This window comes from Papaver somniferum, chromosome 1 (assembly GCF_003573695.1).
Source record: "Papaver somniferum cultivar HN1 chromosome 1, ASM357369v1, whole genome shotgun sequence".
NCBI lineage: Eukaryota > Viridiplantae > Streptophyta > Magnoliopsida > Ranunculales > Papaveraceae > Papaver > Papaver somniferum.
In genome coordinates, this window is record NC_039358.1 from 51,987,111 (window position 1) to 52,012,918 (window position 25,808).

Genomic DNA, 25,808 nt, shown 5'->3' on the forward strand with positions numbered 1-25,808 from the left:
TTGTTGAATATTTGATCGTCTGAGCATGTGTTGCTCATCTGATGGATTATTGGCAACGTATCAAAAATATTAATTAGAATACTGGTCGTTGAACCGAGCATAATTAATAAAATTAATGACCATGAGGTCGTCGTAAAATTATTAAGGTTGGAATCTGGAATGATGATCCTTGGATTCAGAAACCCTAATTTGATCAATTGATGATCAATTCATGGTTCGTCAGAATTTCAACCATGGGACGAAGGAGGGAGCGACTACATGGGACCGTGGATCAACCATGTAGTGTCCATATGCTCACGTGAGCAAATACGAAGAACTTCTGAAGAGTTGGCGATTTGTTGGTGGAAGAATGATTAAATGCTGGCTTAATAATTTATTCAAAATGCTCGTCTGAGCCTTAGGCGAGAAAACCTAATTAATTATGACGAGGCGAGGGACCGAACATGGAGTCATGAAACCGTCCCTGGGTTGTCACGTGACCGCCTGACGATCACTTCATGAAAATCCAAAGTGTTTGGAAGAGTTTTGTACCTAATACGAGCAATTGTGCAAATTAGGTCAAAACTGTGAAAATTGATGGGACCGGCTTCCGTGAGCCAAAGAGCCAATCTTGGTCGGTCAAGATAGCGTGCTCGTGTCCCCAAGGCGTCCGAGTCTCAGTCCTGAGAATTTTGATATTTTCTGGCGTGCAATTGAGCATCCATTCGAGAAAATATGTCAAAATTAGGGTTTCGACGAAACTGAGGAAAACACCATGAGATGATGAAAAATAATTACAAAATAAGGAATGAGGAGGCGTGGGACCGTCGTGGTCAAGGCATGGTCGGCCGGTGGTGACCACGGTCCCGTGGTGCCCTTTCCTTAATTTTATAATATTTTGATGATTTTATGAAAAATTCATGAATTTTGAGAAATTTGATGAATTTAGGGAGTTTCCATGAATTGAAGGAGTTTTCATGAGTTCAGGGAAGCAAAAAATATTAAAATAATAAAAACAAGGGCATGTGGGACCACGGAGGCGCGACCGGCCGACTAGGGACCCGGTCCCACGAGTTTCCCTAATTTTTTAATATTTTTAGGTATTTTTGATGATTTGAGGGAATTTTTTCCTAATTTGAGAGAAATACCATAAAATCAAGGAATTTGATGAATTCAAGGAAAAATAGAATAAATAATAATAAAATAATAAAGCAAAGGGGGTGTGGGACCGACTAGGGCATGGCCGGCCGGCTAGTGGCCCGGTCCCACAAGTTTTTTCATAATTTTATTTTATTTATTATTATATGATGATTTGTGCAAAATACCATGAAATCAAGGAGTTTTTCATGAAATTAGAGAAATAATAATAATAATAAAATAATAAGGAACCGTGGGGTGTGGGGCCGGTTGGGACCAAGGCATGGCCGGTTGGCCAATGGTCACGCCCCACACTCCTTTCCTTAATTTTATATTATTTTTATGGATTTATGGAAGTACCATGAAACCGAGGAGTTTCCTCGAGACGAAGGAGATTTGATAAAATGAGAGAATTTTCATCAAATCATGGAAAATAATAAAAATGCATTAAAAATATAAAACTGGCGTGGGATTGACCACGACACGGTTGGTCGGTCGTGTGTCCATGCTCCCATCACCCTGGTCAATATTTTTAATTATTTATTATTTTCTTCTCTATTTTGTATAGGTTCATCGTTTCGTTGTATTTTTGAAATACTTGTTCGTGCGGTGACTGTGTATCGTCGTTGAATACACCTTCACCATTTGAATCGGTGCTTAGTTAGAGGTAGCTCAGACGCCCGATTGTTGATTATTTATTACGTGGAATTCGGTGGAGAATAATTCACAAAACTGAGCAATAAGATGTTTATTATTAATTCATAGGATCAGCTGAGGATTCGACTACGAATTCAGAATAATAAAGTGAGCATTACCATTCCATGGAATCATAGATTCGACCATAGAATCAGAGTAATTAAGATTTATCTATTACCATTTATGAGACCAGTTGTGGATTCGATCATGAAATCGGAGTAATGAAATAATATAGTTATTGCTATTCTATGAGATCAAGCTGTGGATTCGATCATAGAATCAGAACAATTGTTTATTGCCATTCCATGAGACCAGTCGTGGATTCGACCATGGAATAGGAGCAATTGTAGATTATTCTGGGAATTCAGTAGTGAATGTCACGGCAGAATTAATCTTAATTAGGAATAATTAACTTTGTGGCTCTACACTAGCAGAGCAAGCTGTCTAGGAGCATTAATTATCCCGATATGAGCTTGTCGGTAAGTCATATCCTTTATATAGTCAGGGTAAACTTGTTGTTTGTCCCTGAAGACGTTATCACTCTATACTAGCAGACCAAGCTGTCTAGGAGCCGTCCATCTCGTGATACTATATAGAAATAATCACTGAAAGTATTCAGTATTCATGAGATATGTCGTTGTCCAGTCGTGAGACTACATATCTACATGTACTCTGAGAGAAGGTACTCTCCGTTGAGAATTCGATGAGAGACTCGTGTCTCGATACTCACGTCTGATTGCTGAATCAGAGCTTCGTATAATTATGAATTTACGATTTTAGCCTTTATCGAAAATCCACCATCTACAGGTGGAAACAGAAAAATGGTCGTGATTATTATAAAAAGCTCAGATTTTTTAAAATCTCTCACAACTTTCAATCTTTTTTACACAAGAAAACTAAAACAATGCAATCATTTTTAAGTTTTTAATCATATTGTACATAATTAGCAAGTAATCAAATTTGATGAAGAAGTAAAAACTATACGTATTTTAACCATTAAAATGAAAACAACATTTTAACAAGATGCTTCTTTTCTTCTCCTTAGTCTTTGAGGGGCTAAGACCATCTAACGTAGGATTTCTTTTTGTGGGATCGTGTTCCTATCTCTTTGAACGGCTATATATAATTCATGTAATATCAGTATCACAACATAAGAATCGAGGCTAAAAGCATCAAAATGTTTCAAAAGTGTAGTTGGGCTAAGTTAATACTTCGGCTAATTTTAATTCTCACCTGGGCTATTTTTTACAAAATCTGAAAATTACATGGGCCAAATGAGTAAGCCACCCCCAGCGGCCAGTACCGTCCCTGCTTTAAGTTCGAAGGCTGTTTTTAGGCATACCAAAAACTTTCAAGGCATACAAAATAGTTTTTCCATCCTAGGTGACCTTATAAGGGGTGTCTATTGGATAGTTCAATTACCTATATACCCTTGAACCTAAAATCAAAAAAACATCTCTTCTTCTTCCTCCATCCAAACCACCTTCCTTTTCTCTCAGAATTTTTTTTCATCACCGTAATTAATTATCGATTCGTGAAAATTCGATCATCGGTTAAATTGAACTATATAATGGATCGTACAAAGAAAAAAGAAAACATCAGGTGTTCTAAATCCTCTTCCAATCCATGAATTAAAGAAGAAGAACCAATTGAAGATGAAGGTGTAAAAACTATAATTGAACCAGAAATTGAATCGGAAATTCAACCATTTGAAGCTCCAAATACTGAAATGAGGATAAGAAGGTATTCCCTACAAACCCAATCTTTTATTTGTTGTTTTTCATGGATTGAATGGGTTAAATTGCTAAAAACTTAGGGTTTTTGACGGTTACAGTAGCGGGTTCGGCTGATAATTGAGTTGAGTTTTGAGCTGAACTGTTTTTGAAATTTCACCCTGAAAGTGTCTATGAACAGTTCGGCTTAACCGTAAATGTCAATTTTTATCCGAACCCCAAAATGTGTATTAAATACGTCCCAGAACAGTGTCAGGTTCGGCTAATACCTTGCAAACCTTCCCGGTCGAACCTGAGAAATGAAATTTACCCCAGGTGGTTGTCAGGTCCGGCTGTCTCGATTAGATCACTTTCAAGCCGAACCTTTCTCTGTAAACACTTCGAAAATATTGATTTGCAGGCTCTAGGTTCGGCTAGCTCGTGTTGTTGAGTTATCAGCCGAACCTTCTCTTTTCACACTCAAGTTTTTCGATCTTGTTTTGGCCATAACTTTTTCGTCCGATGTCGGAATGACCTCATTCTTTTTGCGTTGTGTTTGTCTTTTCATTCTATTGAAGTTGAAGATAAGATCTCATTGATTTTAATGAGTTTAATATGGACCTTGGTATTCTCCATCATTAGACTTCACTTTCTTAACACTTTTAGTAATTTCCACTTTTTTTGTTTGGTTCATCCTATGAAAAGGCTGCACAATAGAAAACATATGTAATAAAAATCCTAACCCCTAAATGTGTATGAATATAAGTGTTTCATGGAAAATCAGTATCATGTTCGGCTGATGTGATTTTTTGAATATGAGCCGAACTTGGAAACGTATATAGTTCGGCTGATACGATATTTAGAGTGAAAACCGAACCTAACTCTCAGGAATAGGTTCGGCTTGTTATTAGACTTTAATATAAGCCGAACTAGGATCTTGCAAATAGGTTGGAAGTTGGAAAATGAAGGTTCGGCGTATAACGTTAACAAATTCAGCTAGCCGAACTGTTCATCAATTTAGTGGGTTCGGCTTATATTTTCAAGCCGAACATAGTCCTGGTTTGCTGAACCATGATGAAAAATACAATTTTTTGATGATTTCAAGCTACAAAAGTGATATTAAACATAAAATAGAAGTGTACATGTGTGTTAGAAGCATTGGGTTCCTTATCTATGTATTCATCATCTGGATTTGGCTCATAAAAATCATCATCTTGAGTTTGAGTTTGTGTAAAATCATTCTCATAATCTAAGAAATCAGCCATTTGTGAATCATAATTGTAGTTGATATGTATTTTCCTAGATTTTTTAGATGAAGAATGACACTCCTCATCCTCCATTGAATCAAGAATTTTTTTTTCTCACTTTCTCCTTTTCCTTCTCTCCCTCTCAATAAAAACTTGATTTTTTTCCCCAATTTTTTTCATCTACCCAAAACTTTATAATTCTGAATTATCTTAATCACTAAACAAAAGTTTTAATCATTAATCCAGATTACTAACACTAATACAGAAAGGGAAGATTTGCCATTATAAAATTTTTTGGTTAAGGGGGTTTCTGATTTTGTTATTTGACATCCTTTTTTCTCTTTATTCAGTATGCCTAGAAATATTTAGATATGCCTAAAAACAGCCTTCTTAAGTTCTTCCACGATATATACAAGAGACAATACAGAGAAGAAATCAAAATTATACTAACATCACAAAGCCTGAAACGATATCTGAAACTTCAAACTTTGATTGATTCACTTACAGTTACACAGAAGACAAACTAAATCTAAGGAAATTGAAAGGTATGGGATTGTTAACCAATATCCTTGCCGATTTTGTTGTTACGAAAAGTGATAAATCATAAATGGGTTTTGCATCCTAAATTTAAGTGAATGGGTGATTTTGAGAAGTGAGTTACTGAGGATTTTATGTTTGTAGAGAATTAGGTTGTGGAATTATATACCCATTTTGTTATTGTCATGGAACTAATGGTTCAATTTGATTTTGCAGGTTTTGTATTTTTTCTGTCATCCTTTGTGATTCCTTCTAATCAAATTTGCTCTCATATGTCAAAAATAAAAAGAAAAAAATAACAGTATTGGTTAATCCCTGTTTGATAAAATGCCTCAAAGATATCATGTCCCTGAAATTAGATTGTAGTTTTAGGATTGACAGAATTTTAGGATAAAGAAAATAGTTGTTTCATTATGTTGAGAAACAGAACATGATGTTCTACTTATAGGAACAACTTGACTAAAAGATAAGACCTAACCTAGTGACTCAAAGATAAAGATAAAACTAACACTCCTAATACACCAGTTACAGAAGTAAAAGATAAAAGAAGTAAAAGATAAAGAAGTAAAAGATAAAGACACTTATACTTCTAACACTCCCCCTCAAACTGAAGTAGGGAGTTACTACATCAGTTTGCCTAAAGTGAAAAACATAAGTGAATAAAATCTTGCAAATAAAAAAGGTCTTCATTCTTCTAGTTTGTATTGAAAATTTCTCTTCAATTGGATGTGAGAGTCGGCCTTCCTATTTCTCCCCCTCAAATTGATGCCCATCGCCCATACAAAAGGAATCAATTTGCAGACAAGAAATAAACACAAAATATCATTCATTCTTCCATTTTTCTTCACTCCAGTAGTAAAACAAAGTTGGCTTTCCTCCTCAAATGGTGGGATCTTTGTTGATAACAGATAAAATTTGATGGTATTCTGTGTTGGATAACAGATAAAATGTGGTGTTGTTCAGTGTTGGTTAACTGATAAAATATGGTGATGTTCAGTGTTGGTTAACTGATAAAATGTAATGTTTCTGTGTTGGTTAACAGATAAAATGTGATGTTCTGTGTTGGTTAACAGATGAAAGGTAATGTTCTGTGTTGGTTAACAGATAAAATGTGTAGAATTGGTTCCAAGTAAAGGTGGATAACTTGTGAAACAAAATTGAATCTAGGTATTGAAATGTTGTAAACCGTTTCATGAAAATGTTGCAATTAGGTTTTGAAGATAATTGTTGAATGGTTTTCATGATATAGTTATTAAAGTCATTTTGCACAAATCATTTCATTAAAATCAGTTGACAAGAGACTTGTTACCTTGTGGAACTAACTTCAAAGTTCAGACCTAGTAGTTCTTCAAGAGTATTCTCTATCCCATCCATTACCATATCAGAGAAGCATGTATATAATAACTTTCCAAGAAAATGCATTCGTGTTGAACTTCACAACATCTAAAACATAACTAGAACTTGTATCCACGTGTTGATGCAGTGAGTAAAATGAAAACCCATTCTGAAGGATAAGGAATCCAGTCATCTAAAGTAAATTGCAAATACTAATTTGATAACTACTGAAATTGTGATTTCAAGAGGGTACCAAAGCCCAAGTGTTGCTAAAGCATTAGATTCAAGTGTATATTTTCCTTCCTAATTCCATTTGCTGATCTGGTAATCCTTGATAAGTAGTAGCAATATTGGATCAACCAATTCAATAAAGTAGAAGTATTCATAGGAAGTTCCTGGTCAGCAATGTGACCGTACTCATTACATAAACCAACATCTTCATCAATTATGTTACCAGAATAGTCAAAATAAAATTGCAGATCGAATAACCAATGGTTATGGAGTAGAAACAATTTTGACAAGCTAAATTGTGGTCTTGTAAGAATTTACTGGATGTGAGAAGTGAACATAAAAGTTTGGTAAAGCAGGAATTGGACAGAAAAATAGGGAAAGAGATTTCGATTAACAAAATATAGCATACACTTAATTTTGCATAAAGGTTTTGAAATTGGATGGTTGAATTGTGATTCCAAAGATAAAGATCACAGAAATTTAAGAAGTTTTTATCCAAATCAGTTGAGAAATAAAAATAGATTTGTCACCTTTGTATGAAAGTTCATCTGATGCAAGAACTTTAATCGAGAAGCAAATCACTTTCGATCAATAATCAACAAAATTTGTAGTAGCCAGAGATGATTCAGCGGAAGCAATAGGTATATGAGACATTACTTGAACTGATCCCGTATAAAAGGGGGTTTAAAATATGATTTTGAAGTTCCAGATCTGTACTTTTGATGTTTCAGGGTAAAAAGTGTTTAGGTTTAGAAAGAGATAAGGTTGAACAAAGTGCTTAAAATGGTGGTTTTGACTGTTGTTGAAGTTGAAAGGTTACAAAAGACGAAGTTGGAGTATATTCAGTCGCCGTCAAAGGAATAATGGTGAGCTAAATCAGGAAACATGTTGAAGATTTTTGAGTATTGAACATCTTTATCACACAGATTCCAGATTTGATGTTAGAGACAATATAGGATTTGATATTAGGTTTTGGACAGGTCGCAGGATCGAGAAACGACTAGGGTTTCTCCCTGGCTCTTGATGCCATGACAAAATTTTAGGATAAAGAAAATAGTTGTTTCATTATGTTGAGAAACAGAACATGATGTTCTACTTATAGGAACAACTTGACTAAAAGATAAGACCTAACCTAGTGACTCAAAGATAAAGATAAAACTAACACTCCTAATACACCAGTTACAGAAGTAAAAGATAAAAGAAGTAAAAGATAAAGAAGTAAAAGATAAAGACACTTATACTTCTAACAAGGATTATTAGATTGTAAAGAGGTTTTGGGTACTGAGTTTTGTTTATATACTCCCTCCGTCCCTAATAAGATGACCTACTTGGTTTTAAACTTTGTCCCGTAAATAGATGACCTATTTCACTAATCAAGGGATATTTTTAAAACTACCCTTTTAATTGATTATTTTTTTATAAGAAATATGTATAATTTGATAGTCATGTTTATATGCGTTGCATAGGTGTTTTAAAATGCTTTTCAACGGTATAAAGTTTATAAAAAACCGTGGTATAGTTTAAGAGATAAATCGTTTCTAAATTTTACTAATTATTGCCCATAAGGGTATAATTGTAAAAAATAGTTAAATATACTCCACTTTCCTCCTTGCCTTAAAATTTGTGCAAATTACAACTAGGTCATCTTATTAGGGACGGAGGGAGTATGTTTTAGAGCAATCACTTATTGTTGTGCAATCCTAATAACATCCAGCAATTTTGCAGCGTCAGGTCAAGAGTCCTTAATAGTCCCCTGTTAGTTTCTAGTCGTGTTTTTTCTTTTTGGTCGGCCCTCACTGCTGCAGCAGTAATCCAGTGTATGTTCATTGTTCAAGCAGCGCGGGCAAACTTTTTTACCTCTCCGTTACCGAGTTGCATGTTAAGCCTATAGCCCAAGCCCAAACTTTTGTTAGTTTCATACGTCGCCCATCTGAAAATTTGGACACAAATATCTTTGCTAAACCCTAAACTTTCTCTCCCACTCTGTTAAACCCTAATTTCTTCACAGCAATCTTCTTTTCTTCTCCACTGTAATCTGTAAACCTTTCTTCTTTTTCCAATTCAAAAACCCAGAAATCATATTCAGTTTCAGCTATGGTTATGTTAGCTGATGCCAAACAAAATATACAGAATGAGAAGATAAAAGAAGAAGAAGAAGAAGAAGAAGAAGAAGAAATAAAGACCTGGGAAGAACTTGGATTAGACCCTCGTCTAATAAGTGCCTTAAACAAGAATGGTATTGATAAACCAACCCCAATCCAAATTTCAGGAATCCCATTGATTCTGGTAAGTAATTCCTGAGACATTTATTTAATTTTGATGAAAACCTAAAAAAATGTGTTCACTTTAGAGTAACTTCGTATGCATATACAGGAAGGTAAAGATGTTGTAGCTCGAGCCAAAACAGGGTCTGGGAAAACCTATGCGTATCTACTTCCTTTGCTCCAGAAGCTATTTTCCGATACTGGGGCTAGTAAGAAGACTGCTCCAAGTGCTATGATTTTGGTTCCTACGCGTGAACTATGTCAACAGGCATGTTCTTATTACATTAGTCTTTGTGGTTACGGTTAATTAGGTTTATCGTGAATTTGTCTTCTGAAATGTGTATTGTTTGTCATTAGGTTTATGAAGAGGTGTTGTCTTTGATTGCGGCGTGTAAAGTACAATTGAAAGTTGTTCAAGTGACTAGCAGTATGGCGGGTAAAGACTTGGTAAGTTAAAGTTCACAACTCTAGATTGCTTAGCATGTGGTGTAAACAAATGATAGTTGAGATTGATTCTGTTGGATTAATGTGATGTAATTGGTTTGCAGCGGGCAGCGTTGGCGGGGCCGCCAGATATCTTGGTTTCAACCCCAGCTTGCATTTCGACGTGCTTGCAATCTGATGCCCTCAAAACAAACGCAATCCAAGAATCCCTTCAGCTTTTAGTACTCGATGAGGTACACTTCTGATCCCAGTCTGAACATTTTAGTTTCTTAGTTTTTCATGTTTTTTCAGGGTGCTGTGTAATGCTGTTTGATGATGAGTGTGATTCAATATTTATTATAAATTGAACTTTCATTTAAACAGTCAATTCAACTATTTTTCTGTCTTGGCTAGATCATCAAACTTATGCTGCGTATAATATTTGAGAAATTGGCCATGCTCTTACACCACGGGCTTTAGACTTTTAGTGTAGCTCTAAAAACTAGATTTTATGCTTCCTTGGTTGCCATTCCATTATGTGTATCTTGTTCACGAATGCCCAACCTTCACAAATGCCCAACCTTCCAAGAATGGTGTAGTTTATTTGTTTATGTACAAATTTTGGATGTTGTAGTTGCGAGGGTGTAAATAATAGCTGTACCATATCTTTGATTGTGATGTTTGTCTTATCCGTTTTAGCTGCCTTCCATCCTGCAACAGATTTTACAGTCCTATGGAAAAAGTGATATATTTTCTGGCTGGCACATTAATTTGTAACATGGATGAAATGTTCAAAAGGTCTTAGCCTTGATTTAGGCATGTTGACAAGTTTAGGTGAGCAGATTGTGAATCCTGGAAAATGTCAGGATTACAGGGATTGTCATTTTTCGTGAGTGCAGGTTTTAAGGGATAGAATGCTGTTGCATTTTTACTTTTGCTTAAGTTCATTGTCTTGGTAGGTTGTTTTATTACCCGGTCTGTAGTTTCTGATATGTTCTTTTAGGCGCTCTCAAGTCATAACTGCAAGCCTCTACTGGCACTATTTGTGGATGCAATGTTAGCTTAATAAATGGCTGGTGTCTTCCTAAGGGGTAATTTGCGTTACCTCCCCTGGCAAGATCGCTAATTTGAGTTACCTCCCCTACAAAGATAAAATTAGCAAAACCTCCTTTCGTTAATTGTTCCGTCCAGAACCCAGTTAGCTGAGTCATCAATTATACACACGTGGACAAAATAAATACGTGTCACATTTCGTACCTTAAATACCCTCAAACAATATAAATATATACCAACTGAAATCTGGAGAGGCAGTGCCACAGGTAGAGCAAATGCCTGAATTGATGGCGGTCACCATTGTGAAGCAGTAAGAATGGATTGTTGTTCTTTTCAATTTGTGTTCTTCATCTTCAATTCCAAATACTCCGCCTAAAATAAACTAGGGTTTGAAATTTTATTTTTTCAATCAGTGAACAAATCGAATTTAGAGGTTTGGTTTGCTCGAGACTCTGAATTTAGGGGTTTAAGTTGTATTTGATAGACATTTGAAAGCCAAGATGATTGAGGCAGTACCGAATCTATTGGGAAAGAAGGTAGGAGATAAGGAACGATTTCATGAAATTCCTGATGGAATTGGTCTCTAATTCTATTATAATTAATTAGGTGTTTCTTTACTTTCTCTCTCTAGATTTCAATTGGGACTGATTTCATGTATTTCAATCACCCATATGACACCAAATTAAGAAATTATGTTGATTGGAAATTACTCGTGCTCCAATCTATAGAAGAAGCTTGTTGCTTACATTTTTGAGAAAAATATGGGTGGTGGTGTGGACAGTAGCATGGCTTCCGGTGTTTGAATCAAACATACCCCCATTTAATGAAAACCCATGCTCGAGGAAGGAGGATTATGGTGGTGGTTCTATAGCGTGTTTTAATTGATCGAGGTGGTGGTTGTTGACTTTGAAGACGATGCTAATCATTTTCTGTTTTTGAAGATGGTGCTAGTTTTTGTATGTTTGAATCTGGGTCGTTGGTTGGTTTGCTTCGATGGTTTGGTGTCGTCATTTTTCCCTGGTGGTGGTGATGGATAGTTTAGTCTCATTGTTTGAGAATCAAATGTGAATTTGATATCAAGAGTAGAATTTACTCCGCTGCAGGTTTAATGGCGTTAATTGGTAGCCTCCTTCTCTTATTATATGTTTGTATTTTGGTGTTACAGAAACTAGATTGAACTCTCATAATTCCCCGTGTGTCTTTCATCTAGAGGTTAACATCATTCGCTGCTGCTGCTGCTGCAAGTGAAATTAAGGATATATCTCAGGTAGGATATGAGGCTATTTTGGGTAGTTAAATACCACGTGTTTGGTTTTGTGCACCTGTATATAGTCGGCGACTCAGCTAACTGGGTTCTGGACGGAATAGTTAACGAAAGGAGGTTTTGTTAATTTTATCTCTGTAGGGGAGGTAATTCAAATTAGCGATCTTGCCAGGGGAGGTAACGCAAATTACCCCTCTTCCTAATGAAGCATGTGGGAAGTGTTTCAGTGGGTCTGGTTAATGAAGCTTACCCAACTAGTGGATTCCAGAAATTGGTCTGAGAAGGATTCAGCTGAGGATTCTGATTTTATGATTGTGTTCTACAAGCAAAATGAATTCTGCATTCCCAACATTCCATACTTTTATACATGGGTTTAAGACCTATATTCGGCTTTGCTATTTTGTTGTGGCTCAGTTATGTGCTGTTTGGTTTGCTATTTAACAACTACATCCTTCCCACCAGCATTCTTTATTTATTTATTTTTGCGTTTTTTAAGGGTTTAGTTCAGGTAATCATCTCTCATCCACCTCGAGGCAGCACCCGTATATTATTCCGTGGTAGAAGGTTAGGTTGTACAGGTTGGCCGTCAGTCAGAAGTTTTAGAATAGGAAGTGCAGTCTAATCTTGAAGACTCTGTTTTATTATCTAGTTTTTGTATAGCAAGGATATACTCATGTTTTGACACCTACACAATTACTATCGTGATTAGTCATGCTTCGGAAGCATTTGCTTTGAAGCCCTTATGGTTATTCTGGAATTTTAGTTTCTGGTAGTATTGCAAGATATGGTGTATCACCCTGTACAATTATTTAGTAGCTTCTAAAATCATGTATTTCATATGTTTGTTTTCAGGCGGACCTTCTTTTGTCATATGGTTATGAAGATGACTTGAAAGCTCTAACTCCTTATATTCCTCGCCGTTGTCAATGCCTTCTTATGTCTGCCACCTCAAGGTGTGTTGTCAAATTTATTTTTTGTTTTCTCTCTGCATTAGTGTCTTGCTTTTCTAAGGTTTCGGTCCAGATCTCTAGTGAATTTTTATTGCCCACTTGCATATATTATATCTTTGCACTTTTCAGTTTTTTCTACTTCTTCTACTAACCACACCTTTTTAGCGGGTATGAATATACATATTTAGCTATAATGCAATTTTCTTATTTTGTTTTACGTGACTTTGGCAGTGCTGATGTTGAGAAGCTGAAAAAGCTTGTGCTGCACAGTCCAGTTATTTTGACTCTTTCAGAAGTTGGAGATGTCAAGGATGAGATGATTCCAAAAAACGTTCAACAGTTCTGGGTGAGCCAATAGTTTATTAGTATTTCAATTTTAAAAGAGTAAGGGTACGCCACACAGGAAGATGAAATCTTAGAACTCATCTTGTACATCTTTTGCTGTCAGATTTCATGCAGTATTCGTGATAAGCAACTCTATATGCTGTCACTCTTGAAGTTGGAACTTGTTCAGAAAAAGATTCTTATTTTTGTAAATACTATTGATATGGGTTTCAGACTGAAGCTCTTTCTAGAACAGGTAAGGTGTAATCTACTCCAAAAGCAAAAAATTATTTTTTGTTGATAAGCTTTGTTCACTTCTCCAGTTATAATTGACTCAGTCACGTATTGTCACAGTTTGGAATCAAAACAGCTGTTTTAAATGCTGAGCTGCCGCAAAATTCGCGTCTGCACATCCTTGAGGTATGTTACGTAGTGTCTTTTTATGCTTGGAAGAGGGATTACATCCCTATTTTACTAAACCACCTGTTTGGCCAACAAAATAGACATTTTCCTTATAGAACAAAATATAATTGCAAAAGGTGATTTGAAGATTAAAGGTTAAACAAAATTTTCTTTAGCTCTTAAAGGTTCAGCTAGGTTAGGCATAATTTAAATAGGTAGACGACACAAGTTATAAATCAGATTCGGAACCCAGATACCAATGAACTTGGTCATATGAGCGTCATTATAAGGAATGCACAATTTCTCCAAGAGTATATTAGGGAATTTTTGAAGTTCAGGCTTGGTATTGTTGTAGGTTAAAAAGGTCAAGATATTCATTGTGGCTTTCTATAGTTGAATAGTATAGAATTGGCTTTCTTCTCTTGGATGTTTGGTAAATCTGCTGGTTAATAGTATGGATTCATTGATTGTTATTTTGAACATCTGTTTTGATTGATTGTTATGAACAAAGTCTCTTCTGTTCAGAATTTGACGGTCACAGCTAGGTTTTTTGGTTTGTTGCATGAGCCTGGTGCTATTCTTTTTATTCTTCATGTGACATATCTTTGTTCAAAATTATTATTGATTGATTCTAGATCTTAGGAGGAGTTTAGATTTTTGCTTTGTAAACATGATTTGTTAGTATTAAACTGATTCTTGGTTAACCATTTCCAATTGAACTTTGCTAGATATATTGATTTACTTATGTAATCTCAGCAGTAAACTTTGAGAATGTGTTATTGCAGCCGTGGTTAGCTTGTGAATGCTCACATCTGCTGCATCTGGAATCTCACAATTTTTCAAATGGTGCTTGGTCAAGTGTTAAAACTTATTACAGTATTTGACGCGGTTACAAGCCTAGCATATCAATGTGTAGGGTGAAGTTCATATCAACTGCTATGTACCCTACATTTTTTTTTATATTCTGCCTTCCCATAGATTGGCTCATGATTTGCATAACCTAGTTTTTCGTAACTTAGCTGTTCTATGCCTAGAGATGCAAGGCAATGTTCCAGAAATTTGCATTAAAGGCTCAAAGCTAATGGAATATCCACTGTCAACCATGATGTATGGGTTCTAGTTTTAGACACTCTACGACTAGTGTGGTGTTTGTAGATGGTTTGGTGGGCAATCCTTTAGACGCGGATGATTTAGATTTCACACTATTGGAGTACTAACTGGCTTAATTTGGGAAGAAATGATGAAGTTTTCTCAAAGATCTCTCTGGATCTTAGACGAAGCCTCAAATCCTTGGATTTAGTAGTATATCCATCTAGTTTGCATACTTGAGCATTGTCTTAGAGTGTGAGCTTCTTGCTAAGCTAGCTAAGTTCATCATTAACTAATTCTAATATTTCCAGTTGCTACAGCTTTTGTTTGAGACCAACTATTTTCAAAACAGGGTTCACAATGGCCTAAACTAGGCAATATAGTGTTTGATTAAACTCCCTCATTTTGACAAGAATGAGCTTTTTTGGAAATTGTGGTCTGACATAGCATAGCACCACAAGAGAAAAAAAAGATATATGAGATTGGTTCTCAATGCCAGGCATGTTTTATACTGTTTTTATTTAAGATGTTTGAAGCACAATTTGGTAGTGATTTTACCGTATAAATGATGTTTGTTTTGAAATGGCTGTGCTTATTGACGGTCCGGTGCTGATTAGATATCTTCCCCATCAGTGCCTAACTTTTTCATAAGCTAGAGTTTATGTAGCCACCTTGTCTTTCTAACTTCCCTTGGATGTGATAGGGAAGAAACACAACTGGGCTTACATTCCGTCTAATATCTGTGATCTTAGATTTTCACTTTCTTTTGAAATTCCAAATATCGGGTTGCAGTGACGCTTTTGTAATTTACAGCACTCACTTTTTCCAGCACCTATCCCAATGCTAGGAGGATTGTGCAAATACCATCAGATCTTCTCTCGGGATTTTTTTGTGGTTGGTCTATGTTGACTAACTGAAAAAAAATCCCAAAACTTTTATACCAAGAGAAGATCCGATAGTAATTGGTGTAGTCCCTCTATCATTGAGATATGTGCTGGAAAAGTGGGTCTGTTGCTCTTTGTCATGAAATTTTTCTGGGATGCAAACCATTTCCAAATTATTATTTTTCTGAAGAACATAAAGGAATCAATGCACTGCAAAGGGATTACACATCACTTCTGCTACCATGCAGGTTAGATTCTAAAACTCGACTAGAATATGTCCATAAAATCCTGGTCCATGTCACGTTTAAAATCGTTGTCCATGTCATGTTTATTATAAGCTGTGTTACAACGATACGCCTAAAAAAATAATTAGCCGTATCGATACGTATTTACACAGATACGCGTACTAATACTCCCAATACTTCAAGATACAACTCAGTATGAAAACTATGACTAAATATTAGAAAATTTAGATATTTTACTAGATTCTATGAGAAGTTTTAACTATAGTGACAAAATATTAGTTCCAAATCTGTCCACTGATCTTGCTCTAGACTTTCTTCCTTCTTATCCAGACTTTTTCTCTCTTCAGTGAGGTTAATCATACAGATTATATTTTAACCATGCAAACACATGTATGTATTTTGTTAAGTTTCTATCTTATATGTAATATATTTATGTTAAACTACCGACCAATATTGAGTATGCTGTATCGCCGTATTTTAGTTTTTCAAGTTGGTGTATCATAGTAGCGTATTGGTATCTTGTATCCTATACCGTATCCTTATCGTTGCAACACAGTTATTAAGAATGATAGACTAACAATTGAAGGAGGGTTTAGCTACCATTTGAGAACTTCGCGAGAGCATCAGCTACTCTGTTTTTGTGGTGGGTATTAGTCTTGGTATAATACTATTTTCTTCCATGTTACTGAGCTGCTGCTTTTTGATTGATAGTTGTTTTGAACAATTTGTGTTTTGATTGATTTTTGTTTTGAACTAGGTCAGTTCTGTTAATTCGTTGATGTGGTACAGATTCTGTTAGTCACAGCTAGGTTTTCTTGGGTTGCTGCAGTTTGAGCCTGGTGTTGTTCTTTTTATTTCTTCGTGTCTTTTTGTGCAAAAATTGATTGATTCTGGATCAGAGGAGCTTTTGATTTTTGCATGGTAAACCCAATTTGTCTTCTCCTAAATTCTAGAGGTTCTGAGGGAGAAATCCCGACTTTTTTCCTGAATCTCACAGCTTCAGGGACTCGTCACCCATAAAGTGGCCATGTTAATCTCCCGAGGGTGTATTGTGAGAGTCGGGAGAAATCTCGGGATTTCTTCCCGGTACGTCTAGCATGGTTTCTCCCCTGTACGTCTAGCATCACTGTTTGCATTATTTGAGTTTTTCTTTGCTGAACTCTTCTACCCAGAAGCCTTGAAATGCAAGGTAAAATTCCAGAACTTTGCCTCAAGGGTAATATGGTTCTAGTTTAGATGCTAGTGTGGTGCCTGAAGATTTTGCTTGGTCCAATAGATGTGATTATGTCATCCACCACAATTCCAGTTTATAAATTTGTGGGAAATCCAAACACTAGATTTGGGAAAAAATGTATGAAATTTTCTCGAAGATCTTGCTGGATCCCTGCCTAGTATTACAAAGCTTATCCTTGGACCTTGGATTATCCAGTTAGTTTACCTACTTCAGTCACTGTTTTAGAGGTTGCTGTTGTTGCTAAGTTAGCTAAGGCTAAAGTTATTTTGAATTCATAGTATTCAGACTTTGGTCAAGATATTCATACTAAAACATCCAGTTCCATACTATTCAGACTATGATACTGTAGCCTCGAGAAGCATTTTGATTATCTACACTAGTTATTCTTCATCGTTTCCAGTTTTGTTTCACATTTTATCTTCTCTAAGTGGAATTTGGTTGTTGTTGTTTAGATTAGTTTGTATTGACGTAGGTGTACATCACAGGAATTCAATGCGGGATTGTTTGATTACTTGATAGCAACAGACGACAGCCAGATGAAAGAGAAGGAGAAAGCCAATGATGATGCTCAGGTCACATCCAAAAAATCTAAAAGGCATCCCAAGCCAAAGTTGGACTCTGAGTTCGGAGTTGTAAGAGGAATCGATTTCAAAAATGTGTACACGGTATTCAACTTTACTAGACAGTTCAAATTTTTGGATATGTTGCCACAGTTTTCAAACCTGTCATTACTCTTTTAAACTATGGAATGTAACAGCAAAATTTTACCTGATTCTTTTGTGCTATTGCAGGTTATAAATTTTGAAATGCCTCTTAATGCTGCTGGGTATGTCCATAGAATTGGACGTACTGGGAGAGCATATAATACTGGTGCATCTGTTTCTCTTGTAAGTTTGTTTAAAAATATGCAAATAACAAATAACAAGATTTTTGATTTTTCCTTTTTTTAGTGGTAACTTCGAAAGAATCGTATTATTTGTGTGTTATCTCTGTGGAATTTCCTGATACACAGACAGTTTGAAGATAAATAATATCTGATGTTAGTAAAATCGTGCTCTTCATTACTTCATGTGGGTTATAGAAAGTCATTTCCTTTGTCATAAGAAACTTTTGATATGAGTACAGCGTGAAGGAAAATTAGTTTAGCATCAAACTGAAAAAGTGACGTTGTTCGTGTCTAACACTGCAGTTTTGTAGGGTCTTTTGTATATTTTTTAAATGACGAACTACTTGTACTTTTTTCTCAGGTTTCCGAAGATGAGATGGAGGTTTTTGAAGAGATCAAAGCCACATTAGGGGAAGAAGAAGATGACAGCAAGGGTAGCTCGAATTTCGTTGCTCCTTTTCCTTTGCTCACTAAAAATGCAGTGGAATCCTTAAGATATAGAGCTGAGGTATAATCTTACAATCAGATCATCATAATATTAGCAGCTATTTAAGGAAATCTTATGCTGGACAATCAACTGGAAGTTAGAGTAGCAGATCTCCTGCATGGGAACCCCTCTTCTGCATTATTGATGAAACCGGCTCCACCCATGCATCTGAATTCTACTTAAAATCTGCGCTAGTTATTGAGTCATTGGCTCATAACTTTCTGCATGACATACTTAATCATCTATACTGTTTATCGTCTCAAGCTTGTTATTCTTCTACTCTTCTTTTCATACCCGTGTTTCCACTTTTTGATGAACAAAACATGTCTTCGACCGTGCAAGTTGAGGAACAAATGTCTCGTTGCTAACAGAAGAAGTTGTGCTATGTTGCAGGATGTGGCGAAGAGTGTTACAAAAATTGCTGTAAGAGAATCACGTGCTCAGGACCTGAGAAATGAAATTCTTAACTCCGAAAAGTGAGTGCTTGTATATTAAGCTCTTGCAGTTTTCTCTAGAGCTGTTGTATCCTTTTTATCGTATTTGATATATTCATTGAAATGTTATCGTTCATGTGTAGGTTGAAGGCACATTTTGAAAGCAATCCAAGAGATTTGGGTACTGAATTTTATACTTCTCATGGATCTATTGTAATTGAGTTGCTTAATTTTGAATGCAGAAGTTTCTCGTTTTACCTTGCAGAAAAAAAATGCTCAGTTTATTGTATATTCGTCTTGCTAACTGTTGGGATGTTTGCTAAATCATCAGATCTACTGAAGCATGACAAAGAGCTAAGCAGAAAGCCCGCTCCTGCACATTTACGTGCAGTGCCGGAGTATCTCCAGGACCCAACAACACAGGAAGCAAGCAAGATTGTTAAAATGGCTAGAGCTGCAATGGGCAAAACACCTTCAAAACGTCGACCAGCTTCTAAGGGAAAATCAAGAAAAAGTAAAGATCCACTCAAGGCTCACTCTGCTGAGGTATGTGATGCTTTTGTGTGTTTTCCCAGTATTCAGCAAATTTCAAAATTTATTGCCAATTTTTGGAATTGTGAACTTATTCATCTAGTTTTCTTTGATTTTGGTTTTAGGGAGCTAAGAGGTTTGGGAAGAGGAAGGGTAAAGAGATGGGAGGAGATAAAAAGAAGAAAAGGGCCAAGGCCGATGAATAAAATTCTTGCTGTAAAATAGTTCTATTAATAGATTAATTAAGCAACTAGTTTGAATTAATTATTGTAACCAAATTTGAAAACACCTGGCAGTTTCTAGCAAATTTAGAAATACAATTTTGATTCCGTAGATGAGAGTAAGAGGAAGACCGTTGGAAGTAGAATTTTCAAATAGTTGTAGAATGTTTACAGAGTCTTGATTAAGTTGGAAGTAGTCCATTTTCACTGAAGCAGCTTTCCCATAGCACTGATCACATTTTTGGAGTCTCCCTCCAAATTGAACTCGAGTAAGTCATTGCCTCTTGCTCATTAGATAGCTTCTATGACTACGAGTGTTTTTTGTGCCTGCAAATTTTTGGGTCATCAGTCCAATGCCTGTCTCACCTGATGCTTCAATATGATAAGCATCAAAATTAATTTTCTCCACTCCTGCTAGGGGAGGTTTCGAAGTAGGCATTATAGTGTTAACATCTGACCGTTGTTGTTGGTTCATATCTACTGGACACTGTTTCCAGTCACTTTTGGATTGTCTGAGTTGTTCCTTTCAGCCATACAAACAAAATACAGTACTATTTATAATGGCTTCACAAATCATTTCATTAAATCTAAGCAGTTTGATATATTGGACTTGTGCATCACCAAAGGTCCTAATGGATCATATTCATCAAAATTCTTTACCTCAGATTTAAGAAAGAGCTCTTTGTTCTTTGGCTCCGTGGTACAAGTTTCCAGTACATTAAATCATATTTTAATCTCAAAAGAATATGAACCAAAAAGACAAAGAATGAAACTTTCACAATCCTCACTGTATCTGTCTATTCCCTATCTAATTTCTACCGTGCAGTTGTCCCTATCTTTCTCAACTGTATACTATTGATGCCTAGAGAACCAATTGGTTTCTTTAACCATGGTCTCCAGAACAAATTAATGGCGGGATTGTGAAGCAAAGTATTGTCTCTTCACTCCAAGTACATGAAACTGGTATAAGCTCACTGCTCAGATGTTTCTGGTTTAGAATTCTTCTCATTCTTCTCTCCTCATAATCTCCGACCCTTGGTCTTTAAATATGCCGTAAATGTTACTAGAAATGGCTATTGTGCTTGAAGTCACTGCCAAAATCATCAAAAACCAAGATAACATCCTGTCTTTCTTTGCTGCAATTCCATATTTATCCCTGCAAACATCAAATGGAACAACATTAACTGCTGAATTTGTTATAGTCCACTTCTTTAGGAAGAAATAAGGGAGTTCTTACTTTAGAACGATGGCAGCAGGGAAAATAAAGCCTAGAGAGGTAGCAGCAGTAGCACCAGTGAACTGGAATGCGGTCCATATGTTTGGCACAAAAGTGGCACCAATGAAGATGACTCCCATTAGACCAACACTGATGGACAGGAATCTTCGGTTGTCAAATACAATAGGTACTGCCGTTGGAAAAAGTAGGCCATCGACGCTGAGACGCAAAGAGAAGAAAACAACTGGAAACACAAGTATCAAGTGCATTCCGTAGCTTACTCTCACCACGTCATTCAGTAATAGCCCCGCGTATGGAATCCCAAGGTCTGCATCAAAATTTGCCAAAACATCATCCAAAGTTTGTTCTCCAAAGAGTAGAAACCCAAACAAACTAGTTGCCACGTAAACTGATGCGCAGAATGTGAGTGACGCTCGAACAATCAACTTCATCTGTGATGGATCTTTCAGTTCATTTTCTATGGGGTGTACTGCCAAAGCAAACAAAATCAATTAAACACCATATGGAACAAATGCAAATGTATTTCCACAGTAAGTATCAAGTAACACAAGCAATAATTCTGCCTGGTTTTACGGAATTGAAGCGTAGTAGTTACATAAGTTAGAAATAATGCTTACTACTGTAGTGGCAAATGTAGGCAGTGACAAGCACAGGAACAGTAGTAAAAAGCTTCCAAAAAGAAGCTTGGTCTACAACATTTGGAAACAAACGCGGCATTTCAATACTTCCATTCATCAATTTCACCACTGTTATTCCAGTTGTTATTGCAACAAAAACTACCGCCAACGCGACCGACAATGCCGATGTGTACCTCAAAGAATCTACACATAAATGCAATAAAAACAACTTTTGATATATAACCCCTCCATCCAGTACTACATTTATGAACAAAAGGAAAAATGGATTAAGAAGCGAATACTCACCGACACGCTTGAAAGAGATCAACGGAGAGATAATCGTAAGCGCAGTAAATAGGAGAATCACAGATGGTGATGTCCACCAATGTGCTCCAAACCACTCTTCTAATACACCTGAATGATGCACCATCCCTGAGCTTAATCTTGTACCTGACATTACATCACCTGCACAAAGTGTAACCTAAGTGTAAGGAGAAAAATCACTTAACAAAATTTCAGAAAACCTCCGTCAATTTCGGGATTTACTACCATAAAGAACCGAAAATCACGGCATGCAGTAAATGAAAATAAAAATAAAAATAAAGGTTTAGTTAGTAAATTCAGTTTTTACTAGAGCGCATGTTAGCAAAAGCTTAGTATGAAGATCCATGGAGATTTACCTATGATGATTATGTAGACGATGAGCAATCCAAGATTATTAACAATCACACAAATCTGCAACAACGTTCTACCACCACCACCGAACGAATCTCCGACGACACCTGAATACGAAACTGATTTCGACGCTTTACCGAATCTCAATATGATTTCAATAGATGATTCTGTTAATACTGTCATAACAACAATCATGATCAATCCCGGTAATAATCCCAATTCTTTAACAGTAGCAGGCAGTGCCATAATTCCAGCACCAACAATTGTCGTCGATAGATTGAATACTGCACCGGAGAATGAAGCGCCATTGAATCCGATTTCTCCTGATTCGTAGTAAGGTTCATCAGATCTGAATTGATTGTTGTTTTGATTTTTGGGAAGGAAAGGATGACTCTTCGGACTTCTTCGGTATTTTTTGTCGGAGGATGAGAAGGGTAGAATTGACATTTTGGGGAAAGAGAAGAGTGTTTGAAAGTTTAGGAAATGGATTGTGGCGAGGAGATTTTCTTCGTAGGAATAACAGAACTAGTCATAAAAACCCAAGGTGATCAAACTTGTGGTACAAAAACCCCATTCAAATGTTTGGATCAATTAAAACTCCATCTTAAATAAAATTGATACAAAAACCCCCAAATTTTTAAAAAGTAGATAGAAAAACCCCAAATTTCAAAATTGGTTTCATCAAAATTCTTTGGGGTTTTTGTGTTACTTTTATTTGATGGGGCTTTTGTGTTACCTTTGTTTTGATGGGTTTTATGGATGGATAGTGACACCTTTGGGGTTATAACTCGCGGACCGTCGTTTTTTTCTATTTGAGTCTTTACTCTGGATTTACGCGCGAAATTGATTTTTTCACTGTGACAGCAAATGTGAAGTGGGCACGTGGAAATGAAGTGGAAAGTGGCTGTAGCGAGGAGGTGGGAGATTTTGTAAGATATCTTCTGTCTGGATACACACACAAGGGAAATAATTCTTCACTGCGACAGCAAATGCGAAGTGAAGCAAAAAAAAAAAAACAAAAAGTATCCTTGACTCTGACGCGTTTTGTCGATGTGGTTGACAGCGCAAATGAATATCCAGCTAATGATGATAACTTTTATGAGAACGGAGAGTAGGATGCAGTTATTTTTCTTTCTTAAGACTTTTTCCGCATTTCTTTCCTTTTGTATGACTTTTTCTTCACTTATTTCTTAAGACTTGTTGTGTATTTTTATTTTTAATTTTTTTCTATGGCATTTTAAGATTTTTATTATAGAATGAAATTTCATTTTCAGTTTTCACCTAGTAAAATTAACTTTAGATTACATTGATGTTTTTATTATAAATGTTGGTTAGACGTTCACATGTCTACGGTTTCACTACAAACATCCCTTTATCATTCACCGTATCCAATTGTGATGATAGAGCCTACGTATAGCTAGTAATCAACACACGCGCTAACAGTGAACGACCAAAACTTTTTGGAAAGACTATTTTCACTATTTACAAATGACCAGTTTTTAAACGTTCTTTGCTGTTTATACGCGTCCTTTTTGCATCCGACTAACACTATAAAAACGTCGGTAAGGTTGCCTTTCAATATCACTCCCACAAAGTATCTTACATCTTTTTAAAAAACAATATTGTTTGAAACAGAATCATCTGCAATGAGTTATAATCGCAAGTGAAAACAAATTGTTTCAACATATTAAGTTCTTGCGAATAAACCAGCCCACTAATCTAACGTGTCAGAGAAACTATTACATAATTTCAATTACCTATGCAATGCGCTTCAGTGGTGAAGAGGATTTAGGAGTTGTTGGAGCATGGATTGCGGTAACAAATCAAGGTCCACCTGGGGGGGTTGAAGATGGTCAACAACTGTTCTGGACCCGTGTTTTTCAAAACTTTGAAGATCTTACCGGAAACGAGAATGACAGAACTAAAGCTTCGCTAAAAAAAAGATTTGGTCTGATAACGACGGATGTTGCTGCTTTTGTTGCATGTCTGCTTCATGTAAACATAAGCCATCCTACTCTATCATACGAGGCTCGGGTTAGTAAACATATCCTTCCATAAATACTGAGTTTTAGCACTCTTATTATAAATACGAATGCCGAATAATTTTATTTATATTTTATTTACAGAAAACAAGAGCCAGGATTAATTTTCATGCGGATTCAAAGAGGCCTTTCATGTACGACGATCTGTACGAGCTCCTAAAGGATGTTGTGCCCGCATACAATGTGGAATGATTATACAATGTGGATGATGGGGATAGACCAATGACCGACACCCCCACCATCTTGCATTATCACATCCGGTCAGAAATTTTGAAGCCCGTGTCTACAACACTTTCATACTATTCGGTTTACACAAGCATTATTTTAGACTGTGTCGAAGACAGGACTCAGCCCTTAATATCCTATAAAAGGAGTCCTCTGTAAAGATAAATAACACACCACAAGTCTTAACATCTTGTTTAATCGCTACTTCTAATATTTTATTTGTATTCTGTAATATGGATCATACGTCAACCCCGGAGGAGCAAAAAGCATTTATAACGCCGTGGATCGCAATAAGGCCATTTCCAGTTGTAGAAGAAGTTTAAAGAGATGTAGATAACTTTTTTCCATCGGTACATAACCATTTTGTTACAAACTTTACGAATCCCAAGCGAAGAACATCATTTGATGTAAAACATCATGTTAGAATAATACTAAGGCATGTTAGGATGTATCCTATCATCCAAGCCAAGCTGCTCAGAAGACTCACATGTATTTCTATTCCAAATAATATCGTAAGTATGTTTTGCTTTCGTTCCTTACTGGTATAACATTAGTTTTGAGGACGTAATTAATGGTTTTATCGTTCTCTGCATACAGGAATGGATGACGAAAGTGCGGTTCCGAAAAGAAAATGATATTAAATTTGAGTTTTATGAATGCTACCTTTTGTTGAAGGACGCCGTGGATGACTTCAACCCGTTGATAATAGCAAGGCGCATGGTAGGGATGTTCATGGTTGGTTTTGGTTCGGTTTCTAGCCAAACCAAAACCGAAACCAATATTATTGGTTTCTAAAAATCTAAACCAAACCAATCCATTAACCATTGGTTCGGTTTCCAAATGGTTCCAGTTGGTTTCGGTTTGTCCCAGTGGTTTTTGGTTAACCAATAATTATGTCAAACCAAAAAAAAATACACAAATTTACAGATAAAAAAATCGTAGTTGCCGATAGTATTGGTTTACACAAATATACAGACAAAAAAAAATCAAGAATAGTTAAAGCTTACTCTAATTCTAGAGATCAAATGAAGATATATAATATATCTTAATTTAGATATTGACAAATAAAAAAGAAGGAAGACGGGAAGAAAAAAGTCGAGTAGCAGCAGCTGTAGTTGGGGGTGGAGAAGGGAGGCGGCTGAGAGAAGGAGAAAGAGAAAGAGGGAGAGTAACATAATGAAATATTAGATTTAGGGTTTCTATTTATCCTCTAAATTAATGGGTAGAATCTAATACTTTTAAATCGACGGTAGAAATTAAGTTTATAAATTAATCGGTTCCCCAATGGTTTTTGGTTCGGTTTTCAGGTCAAACCAAAACCAAACCAGTAATGTCGGTTTTTCAACATTTTTTACCAAACCAATCCAAATCTAAATGGTTTGGTTCGGTTTCTTCCTTATTGGTCTGGTTCGGTCGGTTTCCAACGGTTAACCGACACCATGTTCAG

The 25,808-nt window shown here is 36.1% G+C and overlaps 2 protein-coding genes across 2 annotated transcripts; one reads left to right on the forward strand and one right to left on the reverse strand.

The window, feature by feature from the left end:
* Positions 1-8,820: 8,820 nt before the first annotated feature.
* On the forward strand, positions 8,821-19,892 carry LOC113286624 (DEAD-box ATP-dependent RNA helicase 16-like). Its single transcript, XM_026535196.1, has 15 exons — positions 8,821-9,160; positions 9,248-9,406; positions 9,496-9,585; positions 9,687-9,815; positions 12,731-12,831; positions 13,060-13,174; positions 13,277-13,408; positions 13,507-13,572; positions 17,492-17,671; positions 17,798-17,893; positions 18,254-18,400; positions 18,773-18,855; positions 18,957-18,994; positions 19,145-19,359; positions 19,470-19,892. The coding sequence occupies exons 1-15, from the start codon at positions 8,969-8,971 to the stop codon at positions 19,548-19,550; spliced, it is 1,824 nt and encodes a 607-aa protein (XP_026390981.1). The 5' UTR covers positions 8,821-8,968; the 3' UTR covers positions 19,551-19,892.
* Positions 19,893-20,205: 313 nt separating this feature from the next.
* LOC113286634 (amino acid transporter AVT6A-like) lies at positions 20,206-22,589 on the reverse strand. The gene is made up of 5 exons (XM_026535202.1): positions 22,100-22,589; positions 21,726-21,884; positions 21,420-21,623; positions 20,803-21,271; positions 20,206-20,721 (listed from the first exon to the last, which is right to left on the reverse strand). Exons 1-5 carry the CDS (start codon positions 22,539-22,541, stop codon positions 20,571-20,573), a joined length of 1,425 nt encoding a protein of 474 aa, XP_026390987.1. The 5' UTR covers positions 22,542-22,589; the 3' UTR covers positions 20,206-20,570.
* Positions 22,590-25,808: the final 3,219 nt, after the last annotated feature.